The 15,260-nt window shown below is 47.1% G+C and overlaps 1 protein-coding gene across 2 annotated transcripts in view; it reads right to left on the bottom strand.

Annotated features, from left to right (window-relative positions):
• LOC144101940 (RNA polymerase II subunit A C-terminal domain phosphatase-like) overlaps positions 1-15,260 on the bottom strand; it is a 72,721-nt gene that overhangs the window by 11,499 nt on the left and 45,962 nt on the right. For both annotated transcript variants that reach the window (XM_077635178.1, XM_077635179.1), the window contains exons 8-9: positions 12,686-12,799; positions 2,112-2,279 (exon numbers count right to left, since the gene is read on the bottom strand). In XM_077635178.1, coding sequence (XP_077491304.1) covers positions 2,112-2,279; positions 12,686-12,799 — 282 coding nt within the window. The remainder of the gene's footprint in view (positions 1-2,111; positions 2,280-12,685; positions 12,800-15,260) is intronic.

Genomic DNA, 15,260 nt, shown 5'->3' with positions numbered 1-15,260 from the left:
GCTCAGTTTTTTATGACATCAATCGTCTTGCGTCACGGTGCGCCATCAGTCGTCATCACGGACCGTGGAACCGCCTTTACGGCGGCATTAATGCAATCTCTCTTCGAACTCACCCACACCAGTCACCGGAAGACAACAGCCTATCATCCCCAAACAAAACGGCTTGACTGAACGCCTCAACCGGACGCTTGCAGATATGCTTGCTATGTATGTCGACGTTGAGCATCGTATGTGGGACGAAGTTCTTCCTTATGCAACCTTCGCCTACAATACGGCAGAACAGGAGACTACCCGTCTTACACCTTTCCAGCTGGTCTACGGACGGTGTGTCACTACCATGCTGGATGCTATGCTACCCGCTGCTCACAACGACGGAGACATCGGCCCCTACGCTGACGTTGCCACATTCGTACAGCGGGCTGAAGAAGCCCGCCAACTCGCAAGGTGCCGGATTCGACATCAACAACAACTCGACGCTGGTCGCTACAACCTCCGACACCGACGCGTTCGGTACGAGCCCGGCGACTCTGTATGGGTATGGACACCTGTGCGCCGCCACGGACTCTCCGAAAAGCTCCTCCGACGCTACTTCGGTCCGTACGAGGTGGTTCGTCGTATAAGTGATGTCACATACGAAGTTTTTCCGCGGGACACGACCTCCTCACCACGTCGGCGCCATCCAACCGAGACTGTCCACGTGGTGCGCATGAAGCCCTACCATGACAGGCTGCAACCCGCCGCTTCACCAGCTTAACAGCTCTCTGTATTCTCTGCCGTCCGCCGTCTATACCGAACATTACCATTGCTGTCCGTGTTCGTTTCCGGCGTCGGGCCGCCGCCTTGATGGAGGGGGGTAATGGCGCGTGCTCATGGGAGCGCGCCGACGATGAAGACGAAGTGTGCGTGTGCCGGTGGACAAAGACGAAGTGTGTGTGTGGTTCGGACAGCCATCTTGTGAGTTCCCTGCTGTGCGCTGGACTTCGCTGAGACTGTGATCTGTGCCGGTCCTGTCTTCGTTACAATATTCTGTACAGGTTCAATTAATTTGTGTTATGCTTTACCTTTAAGTTGTTGTTTTCGCTGATCTATGTGTGATGAATGCTATTTCTTCCTCATCGGACGAATGAAACCTCAACACGTCTGGTGGGCCTCTCTTGAAACTTCGTCCGTTACGTATGAAAAGTGCTTGCACTGAATGTTCGCATCTTCTCCGGAAAAAACGTTTACTGTTAAGTATAGACAGCGAAAGAGGCAACATTTACACGACACAAGGAGTCACAAGCATCTGAAATACGACCGTGCTGCTTATTCTACAAAAGGGCCTCCAGGCCCCAATGATTGCATTTGGAATCATTACTATTAACGAAATATTTCAACACTTGTAAATGTGTTTAGCCGAAAAATTTATTTTGAAGGAGTAACATGGGGCTTACTTGTACCCTTCCATGTCATTAGAGAAAAACAAAATATGATTTTCTTTCTTCTACACGGTGCAAGGGAGGACATGGCACCAACCAGGCGATGGCAAGAGGGAAGCATACACAGCTTCTATATCCGTCTCCTACGTACTAGCATACATCAGTCATCTGAAGGGCCACTAATGTAGACGAATTGCTAAATGTTGGAACTACTGCAAAAACAGCAAGACTTTATCACTCAATTCAAGACTGGCAGCCCCTAAAATTGGCAATTCCAAATGGAATCACTGGGCATGAAAGGGTTAATGATAAAGCATGACAAGAAATCTTTGTAGTAGGGATCGCAAGTGGAATGAATTGCTTTCTTCTGGACAGATTCAATTTTCTTGGTATATATGTGATCGCTTACAGGGATTCCATACAATGGAGCAGTAAGCGGTCGAGTGAGTGTTTCGTAAGCTAAAAGCCTCATACACTGTCAAGCTACATGCAATGCAGACAGTTTAAACTAGTTATGGGGTAACGAAAGGTGCAGTAGCAGGCTCACTTCTTGGTGCACACCTCAACTGCACCATGCAGGAAGGGATGAAGGAGAAGTGAAAGAAGGCAGGGAGAAAGGGTTGATGTAGCGGAGGACCATTTTCAACCGCCTGGGGTTCTTCAGCGTGCACTGAATGGAAGCTGAGATCGTACCTTGGGCAGCCGACTGTCCGTGGCAGGGGGCGGCTGCCTCTGGCTGGGCTGGTCAGCTGGCCCCACGGGGAAAAGGCCCTCGGCCACGTGCTCCCACCGCTCAGCACAGCACCACAGCCACGAGGGGTGCACCACATGCACACCGGGCATGCGCCGAGCTTTGTTCACCTGCAGGCAACAAGAGCAGGTGTCTTTCTGTCAAACGCACCTCCACTCCTCAGCATAACCAGAGGGCTCGAAGATACCACAACTATTGACTAAATTGGTGCTCTACCAATCACTTTTAAAGGCCCACAGCTGAGCTAGTTGGCATTTAGAAAACAGTGAGACACAGCTGCTAATGTGAGATCGTTCTGTCATTTGCTGGTGCCCTGTTTTTGTTTCATTCTCGGTCCATGTTTTCTCATGCTAGCAATTCTGTCCTGCTGTCAATCATACATTGTCATGCTGCTTCTGTTCACCAGCAGCTCTTTTAATGCCGAACTGAATCCACCTGTGCTGCCTCCGTGGCACACTAAAAAGCACAGCATGCCCCATTAGGATGGCACCAGAGACAACTAGAACAAGGGCCCGTTATACAACAGGGGTCCCAGCTAAATGTAAAAAAGTGTTTAACAAAGACACTGTCAGAGACAAGTGAAACCAACGAAGTGCTGTTGAGAGTCGTGTGGCCTAGTCAGGAGTATTTATTTCATTCTGCAAAGTTAGTTCATTACTTAAGACTAACAACTAACTTCTTAAATACTGGTTCTGAAAAACCGTGTCAATTCAAAAGTTGTACCTCAGCTCAAAAAACAAGCGAACTGAAATATTTGCAGCAAGGTAATGTTTAACTAGCTTTCTTTCAAGGCCTTAAAAGAAAGCGTGCGAAATTAAAAAATCTACCACTTTACATTCGTGGTACTTGAGCACCCCAAAATGAGCTGTCAGAGAAAAAAATCCACTCATCTCCAGAAAGCTGTGCCCGAAAGAGCTTTGCATTTGCACTAAGCGCAGGATATGAGATAAGAAGATTTCTCTCTCTGAGATCATGTCTTGGGGCACTCAAGTAGCACCACTGCAAAAGCTCTAGATTTTGAATTCTGCGTACTTTCTTTTACAGCTGGAAAAAAAAAGCTACATAACTGGTACTTCGTAGTTTACATTTCAGCCAGCTGTTTTCCAACATTATCTACAACTTTTGAATTGATGCATTTTTTCCAAAGCCAATTTTTAAGAACTTACAAAGAAGTGAGTAGCGTGACAATGCAGGGAGAGGACTATTCCTATCATCTGTCACTCGCTGCACTGCCACACTAGCAGATTCACGATAATCAGCCGACGTCATCGGCTGGAAGGGGGTCCTTGATGGGGAACAGCTGCTTTTTTTTCTTGACTTGTATCCCACTATAGTCAAGTTGGTCTAATTAACAAACACTGCAGGATAAAAAAAACTGCAAACTAGGCCACGCAACTCTCGACAGCACTGGGTTGGTTCCCCTTGCCTAGGACGCCGTCTTTGTTAAAAACTTGGTTACACTCAGCTGGGACACCTGGTAGACGGTGCACATGCTGTCCTTCTGGTGAAAACACTGGCACCGCAAGCAATCATAAAAAGAAAGCAGCACACTCATCGCTGCCTTTAGGGCCCGGGGCGAGAGCACAAAAAAAAAAAAAAATTAACCATTACCAGTCGGGAGTAGCTTCCCCACTGACTACGGCACTGGTCAGCTTTCTTTCGGGCTTTCTAACCCCTCAACAGATGACCCAACAGATGACCGGTAACGGTTAATGCACATGTCAAACGTCCCGATGTGAAAATATACCACAAACATTAATGTGTACAAAACGGTGGAAATTTGGGAGAGTTGGCAAGGATCCATTATGTAGTGGCACCACAAGACATGCACGCAGAGAAAGGCCAGGACAAAGTGCTCACTATGAACCGAACAAATTTTATTAGGTGCATGCAAAGTAGACGAAAAACGTCATATGCACAGGCCAGACCAAGATCCAAGAACAGACAAGCAAAAGTACACGTGGTACAGCACCACGAGTCGAAGAGCAATCGCAAGGGTATGGTGTTTTTGTTAGAATAGTTGAACTCCGCATCCAGCAACAACGATGGCTTGCTCACACATCAGCAAACTTTTTTTTCCGAAAGCTTCCGTAATCCCTCGTACAGTCTTCTCTTAGCGCTTCCAAAGAACACACCTTTCCCAAAACAACAAGCATTTCATGAAGAAACAAAGCGCTTGACCGAACAAGTTAAGAGTACCAAGCGCACACTGTTGTTCTGAGAAACGCATGTTGAAGTGCTAGCTGCTGGGCTAGTTGGTTCATCATAAAGTTGAATGGCGCAAGGGAACGAACACAGGAAGACACAGAGACAGAGAGAGCGCGCTCTTTCTATCTCTGTGTCTTCCTGTGTTCGTTCCCTTGCGCCATTCAACTTTATATTTAAAACACACGTTCATTGGAAGCACAAATATGAGACAGCCCAAAATATTACAGAAGCTTTCGGAATTAAGTTCGCTGACAAATGCGCTAGTAAACCATCGTTTTTGTAGCTGGACGCACAGTTTGATTACCTTAATAGAAAAATATGAACAAAGTGATTAATGTGGTAGGGTGTGCACTGGCATGTGTTTTTTCCCTGAACAGAGCAGCCATTGCCAATAATGGGTTCAGGCCATGCGAGCTGGTGGCACGATCCAGTCCACTCCACTCTCATACTGTCCAGCACTCAGAGTATTACAGCGTGACGCGCCATACTTCCTCTCCGCTCTCTCCTACCCGCCACCCCTTGCTTCTCGGCCTCCTTGTCTTCCCTTTCCCTCATTTCCCCTGCAAAATTGGGAGAAGGGGATTCCTCTCTCTCTCTCTGCTTAGCCACCTGCACCCCTTTTTTGGTCTTCCCTCTACATATTTCCCCCTGCAAGTGAAGACGGGATTCCCCCTCTCCACAATGTCATCTGCCAACCGAGGCTCCAGATGGACAGACGGGCAGGTTTTGAAGCGAAAAGCTTCACTAGGCTCGTCAACACCGGGCTTCGCGTGAGCCGCACTACAGATTTGCCACAGCTGCGCACGCGCGAAAACGAGTGACGTCACGTGGAGCAGCTGTCGTAGCCACTGCGCGCCGACTCCGTCGTCTGACCTTTCGCCATGGAAGGAGGAAAAGAAGACCCAGAAGTGGTAGCGTGGGAGTTGGCTCAAAAGCAGCGAAGATATGAAAAGTGCAAGGCTAGACAAGCGACTGAAACGCCAGAATAACGAGGGGCATGCCTTGATAAACGCTTTTCGCTTCGAGATATCCAGGCTTAACACTTTAGCTAAGCCTCAGCCCAACTTTTTTCTAACGAGACGGTTCTAATGCTAACGCACTGAAATTCCTTACTCTTTTGACTGCTTTTCAATTCATGGCGCAGTGCCAAATGTACTTTTGTTCATCCGTTCTGGCACCATGGCCTGGACTGTGCATGTCAAGCTTTTCGCATATACAGTGTGCATCTAATAAAGTTTGTTCAGATGATAGAGAGCACTTCATTTTGTCCTTTCTTCTTCTGCATGCTTGTCTTGTGGTGCCATCACATACTGGATTAATGAATGCACCAGTCATGAGATGCAGTGTCTTGCATAGGTGCTACACACAACCTTTCAGGGTCAAAAACACAATGCAGCACTCATAGCTACGTGGTATAATACACTAGCTCACTCATAATGACACACATGCAAATACTAATATATATTGATTGAGAAAGACACTGTCCTAGGTGAACATGGCCTTGTTGTCATGGTGTGATGTGTGTGAGGCTGATAGACAATGATTTGGCAAGGGAGTAGGGCTGCCCAGAGAAGTGTTTACACGGGTGAGTGCATTAGCCTGTGCATTACCTTCCACATCCGCATGACCAGGGTCCGTATTCCGAGTTTGTGTCATAATAAAAAGCGTCATAATCTGCCGGAGCGGCCACACCTGATTGGTCAAAATGCCGGAAGCAGATATGGTGGTTCGGATACAGCGAAAAGGGTAGAAGAAACCGGACGGTGACGTCAAACACATAGCATACGCAGCAGATGCTCGACAGCCAACATGGCGGCGTGCTCTGAAGTGGAGCCTCTCGCTTCCAAGTGAACTCGTCGATGTTACTGCATTTTTCGGCCCGTGAACTGGCTATAAACTGGGTACGGGACTTTCTCTTCATCTTGTCTTGCCTCTAACAAATTGGATGGACGATAAATTTGGCCTCTTTTTTATTTCACTGGATGATTTGGTAGCTCCTAGTCCTAACGAGCACTGGTTTGTTGCAGAAATTGTTCTCTACATTCAAACTGGATGGCGCCACTATCACCGAGTGATCTCGTCTGCGTATGTTGAATGATGCAACATGAAGCAGAATCACCCGCAAAATACTTGCGTTTACTGCACGCAAACGTGCATTTCCTATTCTAGAGCTCTCTATTAGCTGTTGAAGCGTCCTGCATCATGATCGTGTGTATGTCTGCCAGCGTGAAACTTGTCAGTGATGGTCAGTCGCCAGCGACGCGCTGCTACACCGAAGCGTTTGACATGCCAGAGGTGTTTTTTTGCTGTCCCTTACAGTTCTCGGTAGCCGCGGTGGTGTGGCTCTGCATCACTGAGCTCGCGAGTTAGCTTGCAAGTTAGTTTTAAGGCGTCAATGGGCATGCGTGCGCCTCGTACCGTGGCGAAACTATGAAATCTTCGTCTGTAAAGTCTCCCAACGCATATATCAAGAGAAACACAGTAAGAAAATTTCTTCAGCTCATCCCTTTTATTTATTTCCAGTGCCTGCATAAAATGCATTAAAAAACGTAAATTACGGTCTGCACAACCGTCCGATCACAGCACCAATTCGCATTCAGCGATGTTGCAGACGAAAAGTCGTCACGGGGTCTTGGTTCAGCTCGGCACGAAGCGCGCATTGTGCAACGAGTGAGTACATGCTAGAAATTTTCCTCTCTGTTCCCTTTTCCTCCAGATAAATGTAAAACACCGTGTTGTGCGAACAAGCTAGCTGCCTTTTATTTACCATCGGCGATCGACGGCGGTAGAGACCACCTTCCGTCACAGAAAAGCCATGCGTGGTTGCGTACAATATTTTCTTCTTTAAGTACACCTCAGGCCTTTGCAGTGCAGAAAAGAGTGCCTGAACTATATTGTTTGTATTTACTGAACTCAATTGGGTAATTAAAGCAGCTTTGATATTACTCCTTTACAGTGGAATCCGATGTGCAACCAAACTTGTGGCTGAATATTTCTTCTGTCGCATTGGTCGCGTTGTTTTTCTTGGCAAATAGCAAAAGCGCTGCCGGACATTTTGCTGCGGCAACGGCAACGCAGCGACATCCTGCCACCGCTCACAGTTTCAACCGAACCGACATCCGCTTCCGGTTTTTTTACCAATTAGGTGTGGCTGCTGCGGCAGATTATGACGCTTTTTATTATGGCACACATGCCTGAAGCTGTAATAATACACTAGAACAGTACAATAAAACATTTTGCTGGGCGAGTTGGTTCATTTTGCTCGAGGGGATGCTTGTAGCGCGACAAAAAACACAAGGGACAGAGACGAACGGGACAAGCGCCACTCTCAACTGGTTTTATTCAAAAAAACGATCGCAACATTTATACATTTCCCCTTCTTCTTCAAGAACATAATCACCCGATCCCACATGCGAATGACATGCAAATATCACGCTTGAATCAAAAGTTCATCTAAAAACCTGTACTCGTTAGAAAACATCGTCACCGAAGGGCTGCTGACGCATTCCGACCCTTTCTTTTTGATATGGAACGCCTCAATTAGTTCACGCGTCAGCGCATCTTTGCTTCTGCCAATGACCTCTGTTCTGTTTAAAAATGGTGAGCATTTGCATGACTTGCAGTGAACTACCATATTTGTTCCGCTCCCATTTTCGAGGCATTTTTCATGCTCGCGCAGGCGCTTGTTCAGGCATCGTCCGGACTGGCCAATATACACTTTGCCACATGAAAGTGGAATCTGATAGACAATTCCCACCTTGCAATCAACATATCGGTGTTTATGCCTCGTTTCGCAATCCTTTTTTGCTTTTTCCTCATTCATTTTAGGACAAAGGCTTTTGAGCTTGCAGGGCGCTGAAAAAACCTCAGGAATTTTGTATTTATTCGCCACTTTTTTCATGTTGTGGGCCACGCGATGCAAATACGGAATCACCTGTGGCCTTACGTTATTCACCTTTTCTCTTCTAACTTTCTTGTTCTTTTGCAGCAATGTTTCTGCGACCATAACCAACAGGGACAAAGGAAAACCTGCCGATAGCAGCCTAGAAACTTGGTCATCAAAACTTTCCTGGACAGCATGAATACAAGACTTGTTGATGGCTTCTTGAATGCACATGGTTGCAACGGCTCTTTTTACTGTCTTGGACTGGGCTGAGTCAAACGGCATTATTTCCTTGAGGTCACGAGGCTTATAGCCCCAGCAAGCATGCACATCATTCACAGAAATCTGTAGATCTAAAAACTGCAACTTGTTGTCTATGGCAATCTCATGAGTGAAGTTAAGCCCCCTTCCAAACTTTCTAAAAGCAGATAAAATTTCCACCACAGTCTCGTGGTAGGTCACAGTTTCTAGTTTTTCTAAAAACACTAAAAAATCGTCAACGTACCTAAAAACTTTAATTACTTTTTTTTTGTCTAAAACTTGGTCTAAATCGCAGTCAATGGAAGAGAGAAAAATCTTGCACAACACAGGCGCCACACATGAACCAATACATATGCCACTCTTTTGCACATACGCTCTGCCTTCGAAATTAACCACCGTTGCACCCAGATAAAATTCAAGAAGTGACATGAAGTTTCCAACATTTATGCCAGCTGAATTTTGAAATGCTATCACACCATTCTCTTCAATGCAGTTCTGAACGGAGGTAAACAATTCTTCGTGGGGAACAGAATAATAAAGGTCTTCAACGTCTATGGAGAACATGCTGCCAATTGAACGGTTGTCTTGTAGAAAACTAGCTATGACATGCGAATTCCTGGTCTCAAAAGGATCTTTGACACAGAGAGGGTTCAAGTTTCTGAGGAGGTACTGGCTCAGCAAAAAAATTTTTAGGCTATTCTCATTGCAATCTGCTATGCTTTTTGCAAGCTTATTCAGCTCAAATTTGGTGCACAGGGAAACAGCTGCGGTCTTTACCTTAGCAGGCTTACGTTTCGTGGCAATGAAGTTCTTCTTGACGGCACACATGGCTTTTTCGTTGTACATCCCCGCTGTGAGCACTACGAAACCTCCTTCCTTGTCACTCTGCAGGATTCGAAGGGAATTGTCTTTGAAATAGGCCACAACATCGCGCACCGAGTCCTTACGCCGCACCGCGTTCTTTGAAACAGTTCTAGAGAGGCTGTCCACACCGTCGAGAAGGCATCGTTCTTGGTCCTCGGATTCTGCTCTGGAAGCTAAGCGCCTGTTCAACGACAGGAACTCAGGGGCGCTGGTTCTTGGTTCTTTACTGTACTTGGGTCCCTTTTCGATTAAACTTTTCACCTGGTCCGTGAGGTGTACTCCGTCAAGTGTCCTCAGTCCTGCCTTCTCCACAGGATTCTTGGGTAACTTGGTTAGGTGCAACAAAATGCACCTCCACCAGAATTCCATCGCCTGGCCGGCAAGCTTCCTAGATGAACGTAGTTTGGCTTCAGCCATATTTTCCGGGAACCTGGAGTAGCAGGCAACGCGTAGAAGGTCGTAGTACAGCCTCACCTGTCTCCACAACAACTCAGACCGCAGGATTCTGCACAGGCGCTTCACATGACGCACAGAAGGCAGTACACTCCCAAACCAGGCAGCCAACTCTACCGGCACCAGCCCTTTTCTTATGCAATGAAAAGTTGAGAGTGGCGCTTGTCCCGTTCGTCTCTGTTCCCTTGTGTTTTTTGTCGCGCTACAAGCAAACACTAGAACAGCTTGGAGGTGACCACCACATCTATGTGTTTACTGTGAGATACATCGCCAAGTAAAAGACACTGGTGGGTGATGATAAGATGTGCTGGGACAAATCTGTGTTAGCAGCAAATCTGTGTTAACTCGGAATACAGCCTCTGGTGCTTGTATCTGCCTAAAGATAGGTGGTTTGGGTGCTCGGCAAGCAAGGCTTTAAGGAGTGTGGAGAAGTCCTTGTGTGCATTGTAAGTCAGTGACAGTGACTGTGTTGTTAACAGAACGGGGGAGGTTTGCAGTCGGCCTGGGCGGGTTCTGCGGTGGCTTGGACTTCCAGATGTAGAGCAGAAGAGAGACTTTCAATGGAATGGGTTTGATCAAGGGAAGTGGATTTGCAGACTACCGCTATCTGCTATCCAATCCACTTCCAGCCTCCACCCTCCAAGCGTGCCACCCACCAGAAGCCCATGCAGTAGCGGGACGAAAAGTGACGGCAAAATCAAACACACAATGGGAAAGCGATCAATGTAAAAGCAAAGTGTGCAACCACTACTGCTAACACAGATTTGTCCCAGCACATCTTATCATCACCCACCAGTGTCTTTTACTTGGCAATGTATCTCACAGTAAACACAAAGATGTGGTGGTCACCTCCAAGCTGTTCTAGTGTATTATTAAAGCTTCAGGCATGTGTGAATATTCCATCATTTCGAATATTCAGTCGAATAGTAGAGTATATGACATTTGATTCGATCAAAATGTTTGGTATTTGAAATTTTGAAGTATTCATCTCGAGCGAATATTTCTGGAACTCTCACTGCATGTGGTTTTGGCTCCGTGTGCACCTCCTCCGGGATGCGGCATGCAACCAAAGCCCCAACGCTGCACCGCATGCCTGCGCTCATGTGGTGTCTCTTTCTTGTTAGTGTCCTTGTTCGCACCACCGTTCATTTCTTCTACGTGGCAACAGATGAGAGCAGGTAGGAGCGCAGTGAATAATAATAATAATTGGTTTTTTGGGGAAAGGAAATGGCGCAGTATATCTTTGGACACCTGCACCGCTCCTAAGGAAAGGGATAAAGGAAGGAGTGAAAGAAGAAAGGAAGAATAGGTGCCGTAGTGGAGGGCTCCGGAATAATTTCGACCACCTGAGGATCTTTAACGTGCACTGACATCGCACAGCACACGGGCGCCTTACGCCGCGGTCGGGTTCGAACCCGGGAACTCCGGATCAGTAGTCGAGCGCCCTAACCACTGAGCCACCGCGGCGGAGCGGGAGCGCAGTGCCCAGATCTGTACTTTCCAGGTGTCCGCAGCTGTGCTACTATGCACACATGCTGTAACTAGGACAGTGGTGAGCATCAGCAGAGCGATTTAGCATAGCACGATCCGCTATCCAGCAGTTGGGAGTCCCATAGATAGGTCTCACACCCCACAAATACGTCTGCTATGCATGAAGGTCGACTCCCCCCATTTGCGATGGCCATTTTTGCAGGATGTTGACACAGCTTCAATGAGTGTGTCAGATCTTCAATGCATTCTCTATTTTCGTGTAATGTCCTTGTGTGCTCAAAACATACAAGATTCTGAAAATGCCTGTTTCAACCTTTTTCGTCGGCCAGAAGTATTTGAACTATTCGGTTTGTGATTATTCCAAGAAAACTACCATTCACTTCACATTTGCTTCAAACCAAAGAACCACTATGCCGAAACAGCTGACTTGATGAGAACCCCTGCAGAAGGCGAGGTTAGTGTTTGTGTCTCGTTCAACTCAGCTGCTCACATGTGTTGGGAAGAAGTCGTTGGGGAATGTGTATGAATGCACGGATGCTTCCCTATCGAGTGCTAGACTGGTGCACTGCTCAGGAAGCCCCAGCTAGGGTTCACTAAGAGAAGTCAGTAAAAAAAATGAAAGAATTAATAAGAAGAAAATGACTGAAATGAAGAATAAAAAGCTTGCTTCGTGAGTGGTTTTGAATGTGTATGGGCACAAATTAAAGCAGGAGCATTCCGACAGTTAGGCCAAGTTTACCCAGAACCTTTGCAGCTATACAAATCGCTACATAGTGCACAAAGGGTGCTAATGCTAATGGATTATACATGTGTAATGAGGCCATTATATTTTTGTGGACGTAAAAATGAGAAACCTAGTTTGTTTGCCCCAACAGCCTGGATAGTGGTGATCACAACAGGTTCAAGGGTGCATAGTGTTCTGCTGCAGATGGAGTAAAAGGTCAGCAATGAAAAAGTACGAAAAATACATTTCAGTGCCCTTAGGGGTTCGTCGACTGTAAACTCAGTCCCTGGCAATGTACTGGAGAGAGACACTCTAGTATATCAAATTTTTTCAATGGAAACCGAGCCCTATGGATGGACACTGGGTGCGGACTGCACTCCAGAAATTATGGTACTCTTTGTACCTGCTTTTTCCAAAATGAGCACAAGTACGTCCCCTTGCAATGGCCTCCAATTACCAACTCAAGCAGATTACATGACAAGCCACAAAAGAAGAACTTATTTATTTTATCAACAGACATGTAAGACAACTAGGAGCCAAAGTGTGGCATGAAGCCTGCATTGCGGGTAACAATGTACCGCGACCTACAAAAGGTTTCCAAATCAGTCAGCCTGGAGCACCCATTGTCTTACCTTGGCAGTTCCAAGTCGAGCAGCAACAAGATGTGTGACACCGGGGCACAGGTCCCGTGACACAGTGGCCCCCAAAGCTTTGGCAACCTGCCAGGCACGGCTCTTCTCAGCAGGCTGCGTAGGGAGACAGGGATCACGCCAAGAGGACATAGCTCATGCCAGGCACTGATCGACTTAAGCTGCAACTGCATTTTACAGCAGCAGCTGTGGAGGCCACGTCTCTCATTTATGTCATGTTGGTGTCATTAGCATAACACACCAGCTGCAACAACACGCCAGGCTAACTGGTCAGAACGAAGTAACCTACCAAATGACATCATGCCAGCGCACCAATCACTAAATGGTCGGAACACAAAAACATCACTTGTGATATCATCATGTTTGCGTGACTGCGCTTCGTTCATGTCAGCCTTATGTCAAAAAGAAGAAAAGGAACTCCAACCAAAGGCTATCAAAAAAAGTTTAAGGCGCTTCAACTTAAGTATGAAGCCTCGTTCACTTCTCTTTTTGTGCGATAGCATTAGAGTTGTCACCACACCAAAACCCCACTGATGTTCGGTGTCGTGAAGTTCACTGTTATGTCAAGAGAGGTCACGTGGCCTTGTAACGTCATCACAACCTGCCCACCGTGGCAGGCGGCAATTAATTTAATGATTGGTCGAGAGAGGTCACGTGACATGGTGGCATCATCACAGCCTGCCCACTGGGCAGTGAGAATTCTAGTTTCTGGACAGCAACCTAGACAAAGAATCAAAATGAAAAATCTAACTGAGATATGTACAAATTTCGCCACCGCTACCGCATAGCAGGTACCAGCTACTGCAGCTGGCAGTCTGAATGCAGCGACAGATGTGAAAGCTAACCCTATCGCATTCCACTCTTAAGGTGACTTCAGCATCTCCATATTTTTTTTCTTTTGGACATGTATTTACTACCTGACCAGGTGAGATGCTATCAAACCTTAGATTTCAAGATGGCCGTAGTTGCTTATGCACTATAAAACAACACAACACCAACAATAACATAAAGTTCCATATGAATGGATGGATATGTGACCGTGTGTGTTTAGTGTCCAGAGTCACTAAATGCACCAAGTGGAACTGAAATTTCATACCATCCCAGCCATCGACATAATTTACCTTACCAGATGGGTAAACGTCCGATAAACTTTTCTGCACGAGCCAGAATGGCGCACAGCACTTCAGGACACTGAATGACACTTCGTCAAACACAGTATGCCTCACGGGTTCAAACACACATGCCAAAGTGAGTTTCAAGAGTGTAGGTGACACTGAAATGCTTTTCTGCACATGTAAAATTGGCCACTATGTGAACCTGTCGACAGAGTCACTGCACAGCAAAAGCTCATTAATTTGACCCAGTTAATTGAGAAAACGAGATAATCTAGACAGTAGACATGATCCCAGTCAATGCCTATGTTGGCATCAGAAACTTGTTAAACCGGACTCCGTAGGGCTTATACAGATTAATCCAGGTGCCCTCCCAACAGTGGACTATGCCAAGGTATGACAGGCACAAGAAGTCATCATCCAAGCAGCCCTCGTCATGCCTGAATTCCATGGCAAAATGCTGCCCTCACGCCTCTGACATGCGCAGCTCTTCGGCCATGGCAGCTACAACCTGCCATGGCTGGCATGCTACGCTGCTAGTCGCCCTTTGAGTCCTTCTTGTGGCGCCACTTTGCGGTTGTCTATTCCTCCGCTCTTACTGTGGCAGGCGGCATTCGCTCTACCACTACCTGCCAACACATCACCTGTCACATGGCTACACACGCCACCAGGTGGCGTGTTACGCCAACTACAGTGAGGCACAGGAGGCGGAGGCGCTGACCACTACGAGACGCAACGTGGAAGCAACGTGGCTGGGAGCTGCAGCGACTACGTCCGAACCTAAGTGCTTTTGGTATTTACACTTGTATACATGCTGTCGGGCGGTAGTTTTAGACTGAGTTAAGGGTAGGGAGGCCAGCGGAGGTGTGTGAGAATAATCTTTGGCGGGCTTTTTTTTTACGTTGCGCAGGGCCGAGGGCTATCGGCATAGGAATTTTGGCGGGCTTTCACAAGGCGTAGTCGGCCGGACGATGGTCGGCAAGATAGGAAAGTTAAGGTGGACGAGGACGGGGAGTTAGTACAGTGCCAGGAGTGCGACCATTGGTGTTACTTAGATGAGACTGGGTTCGGGAGCTTAGCCGAGGCGGATGAGGCTAGCTTCGTGTGTAAGATGTGTAAGCGGTTTGGGGACGCCGTTCATACGTTAAAAGGGGAATGGGAAGACGGGTTTAATGCACTTAATGCGGACCTGCAGGTAGAACGAGAGGCACGGATTAAGCTGGAAGCTCAGGTCGCCGATTTGATTAAAAAGGAGGAGGATAATGCCGCCCTGTTGAAGCGAATAGTGGGCGAGATGAAAGAAGAGAGGGAAAAGCGGACCCAGCTAGAAAAACAGGTTGAAGCGCTCAGGTCGCGGCCGGCTGGGCACCCCAGTTCGGAGAAGTGTCAGGTGGGGGACAAGGCTCGTTGATCCTACAGTGCTGTAGCGCAGCGAGCATTGAGTG

Source organism: Amblyomma americanum, chromosome 8 (genome assembly GCF_052857255.1).
Source record: "Amblyomma americanum isolate KBUSLIRL-KWMA chromosome 8, ASM5285725v1, whole genome shotgun sequence".
In the NCBI taxonomy this organism is placed as follows: Eukaryota; Metazoa; Arthropoda; class Arachnida; order Ixodida; family Ixodidae; genus Amblyomma; species Amblyomma americanum.
Note: the sequence above shows the minus strand (reverse complement) of the source record. Positions and strands in the feature narration are given on the sequence as shown.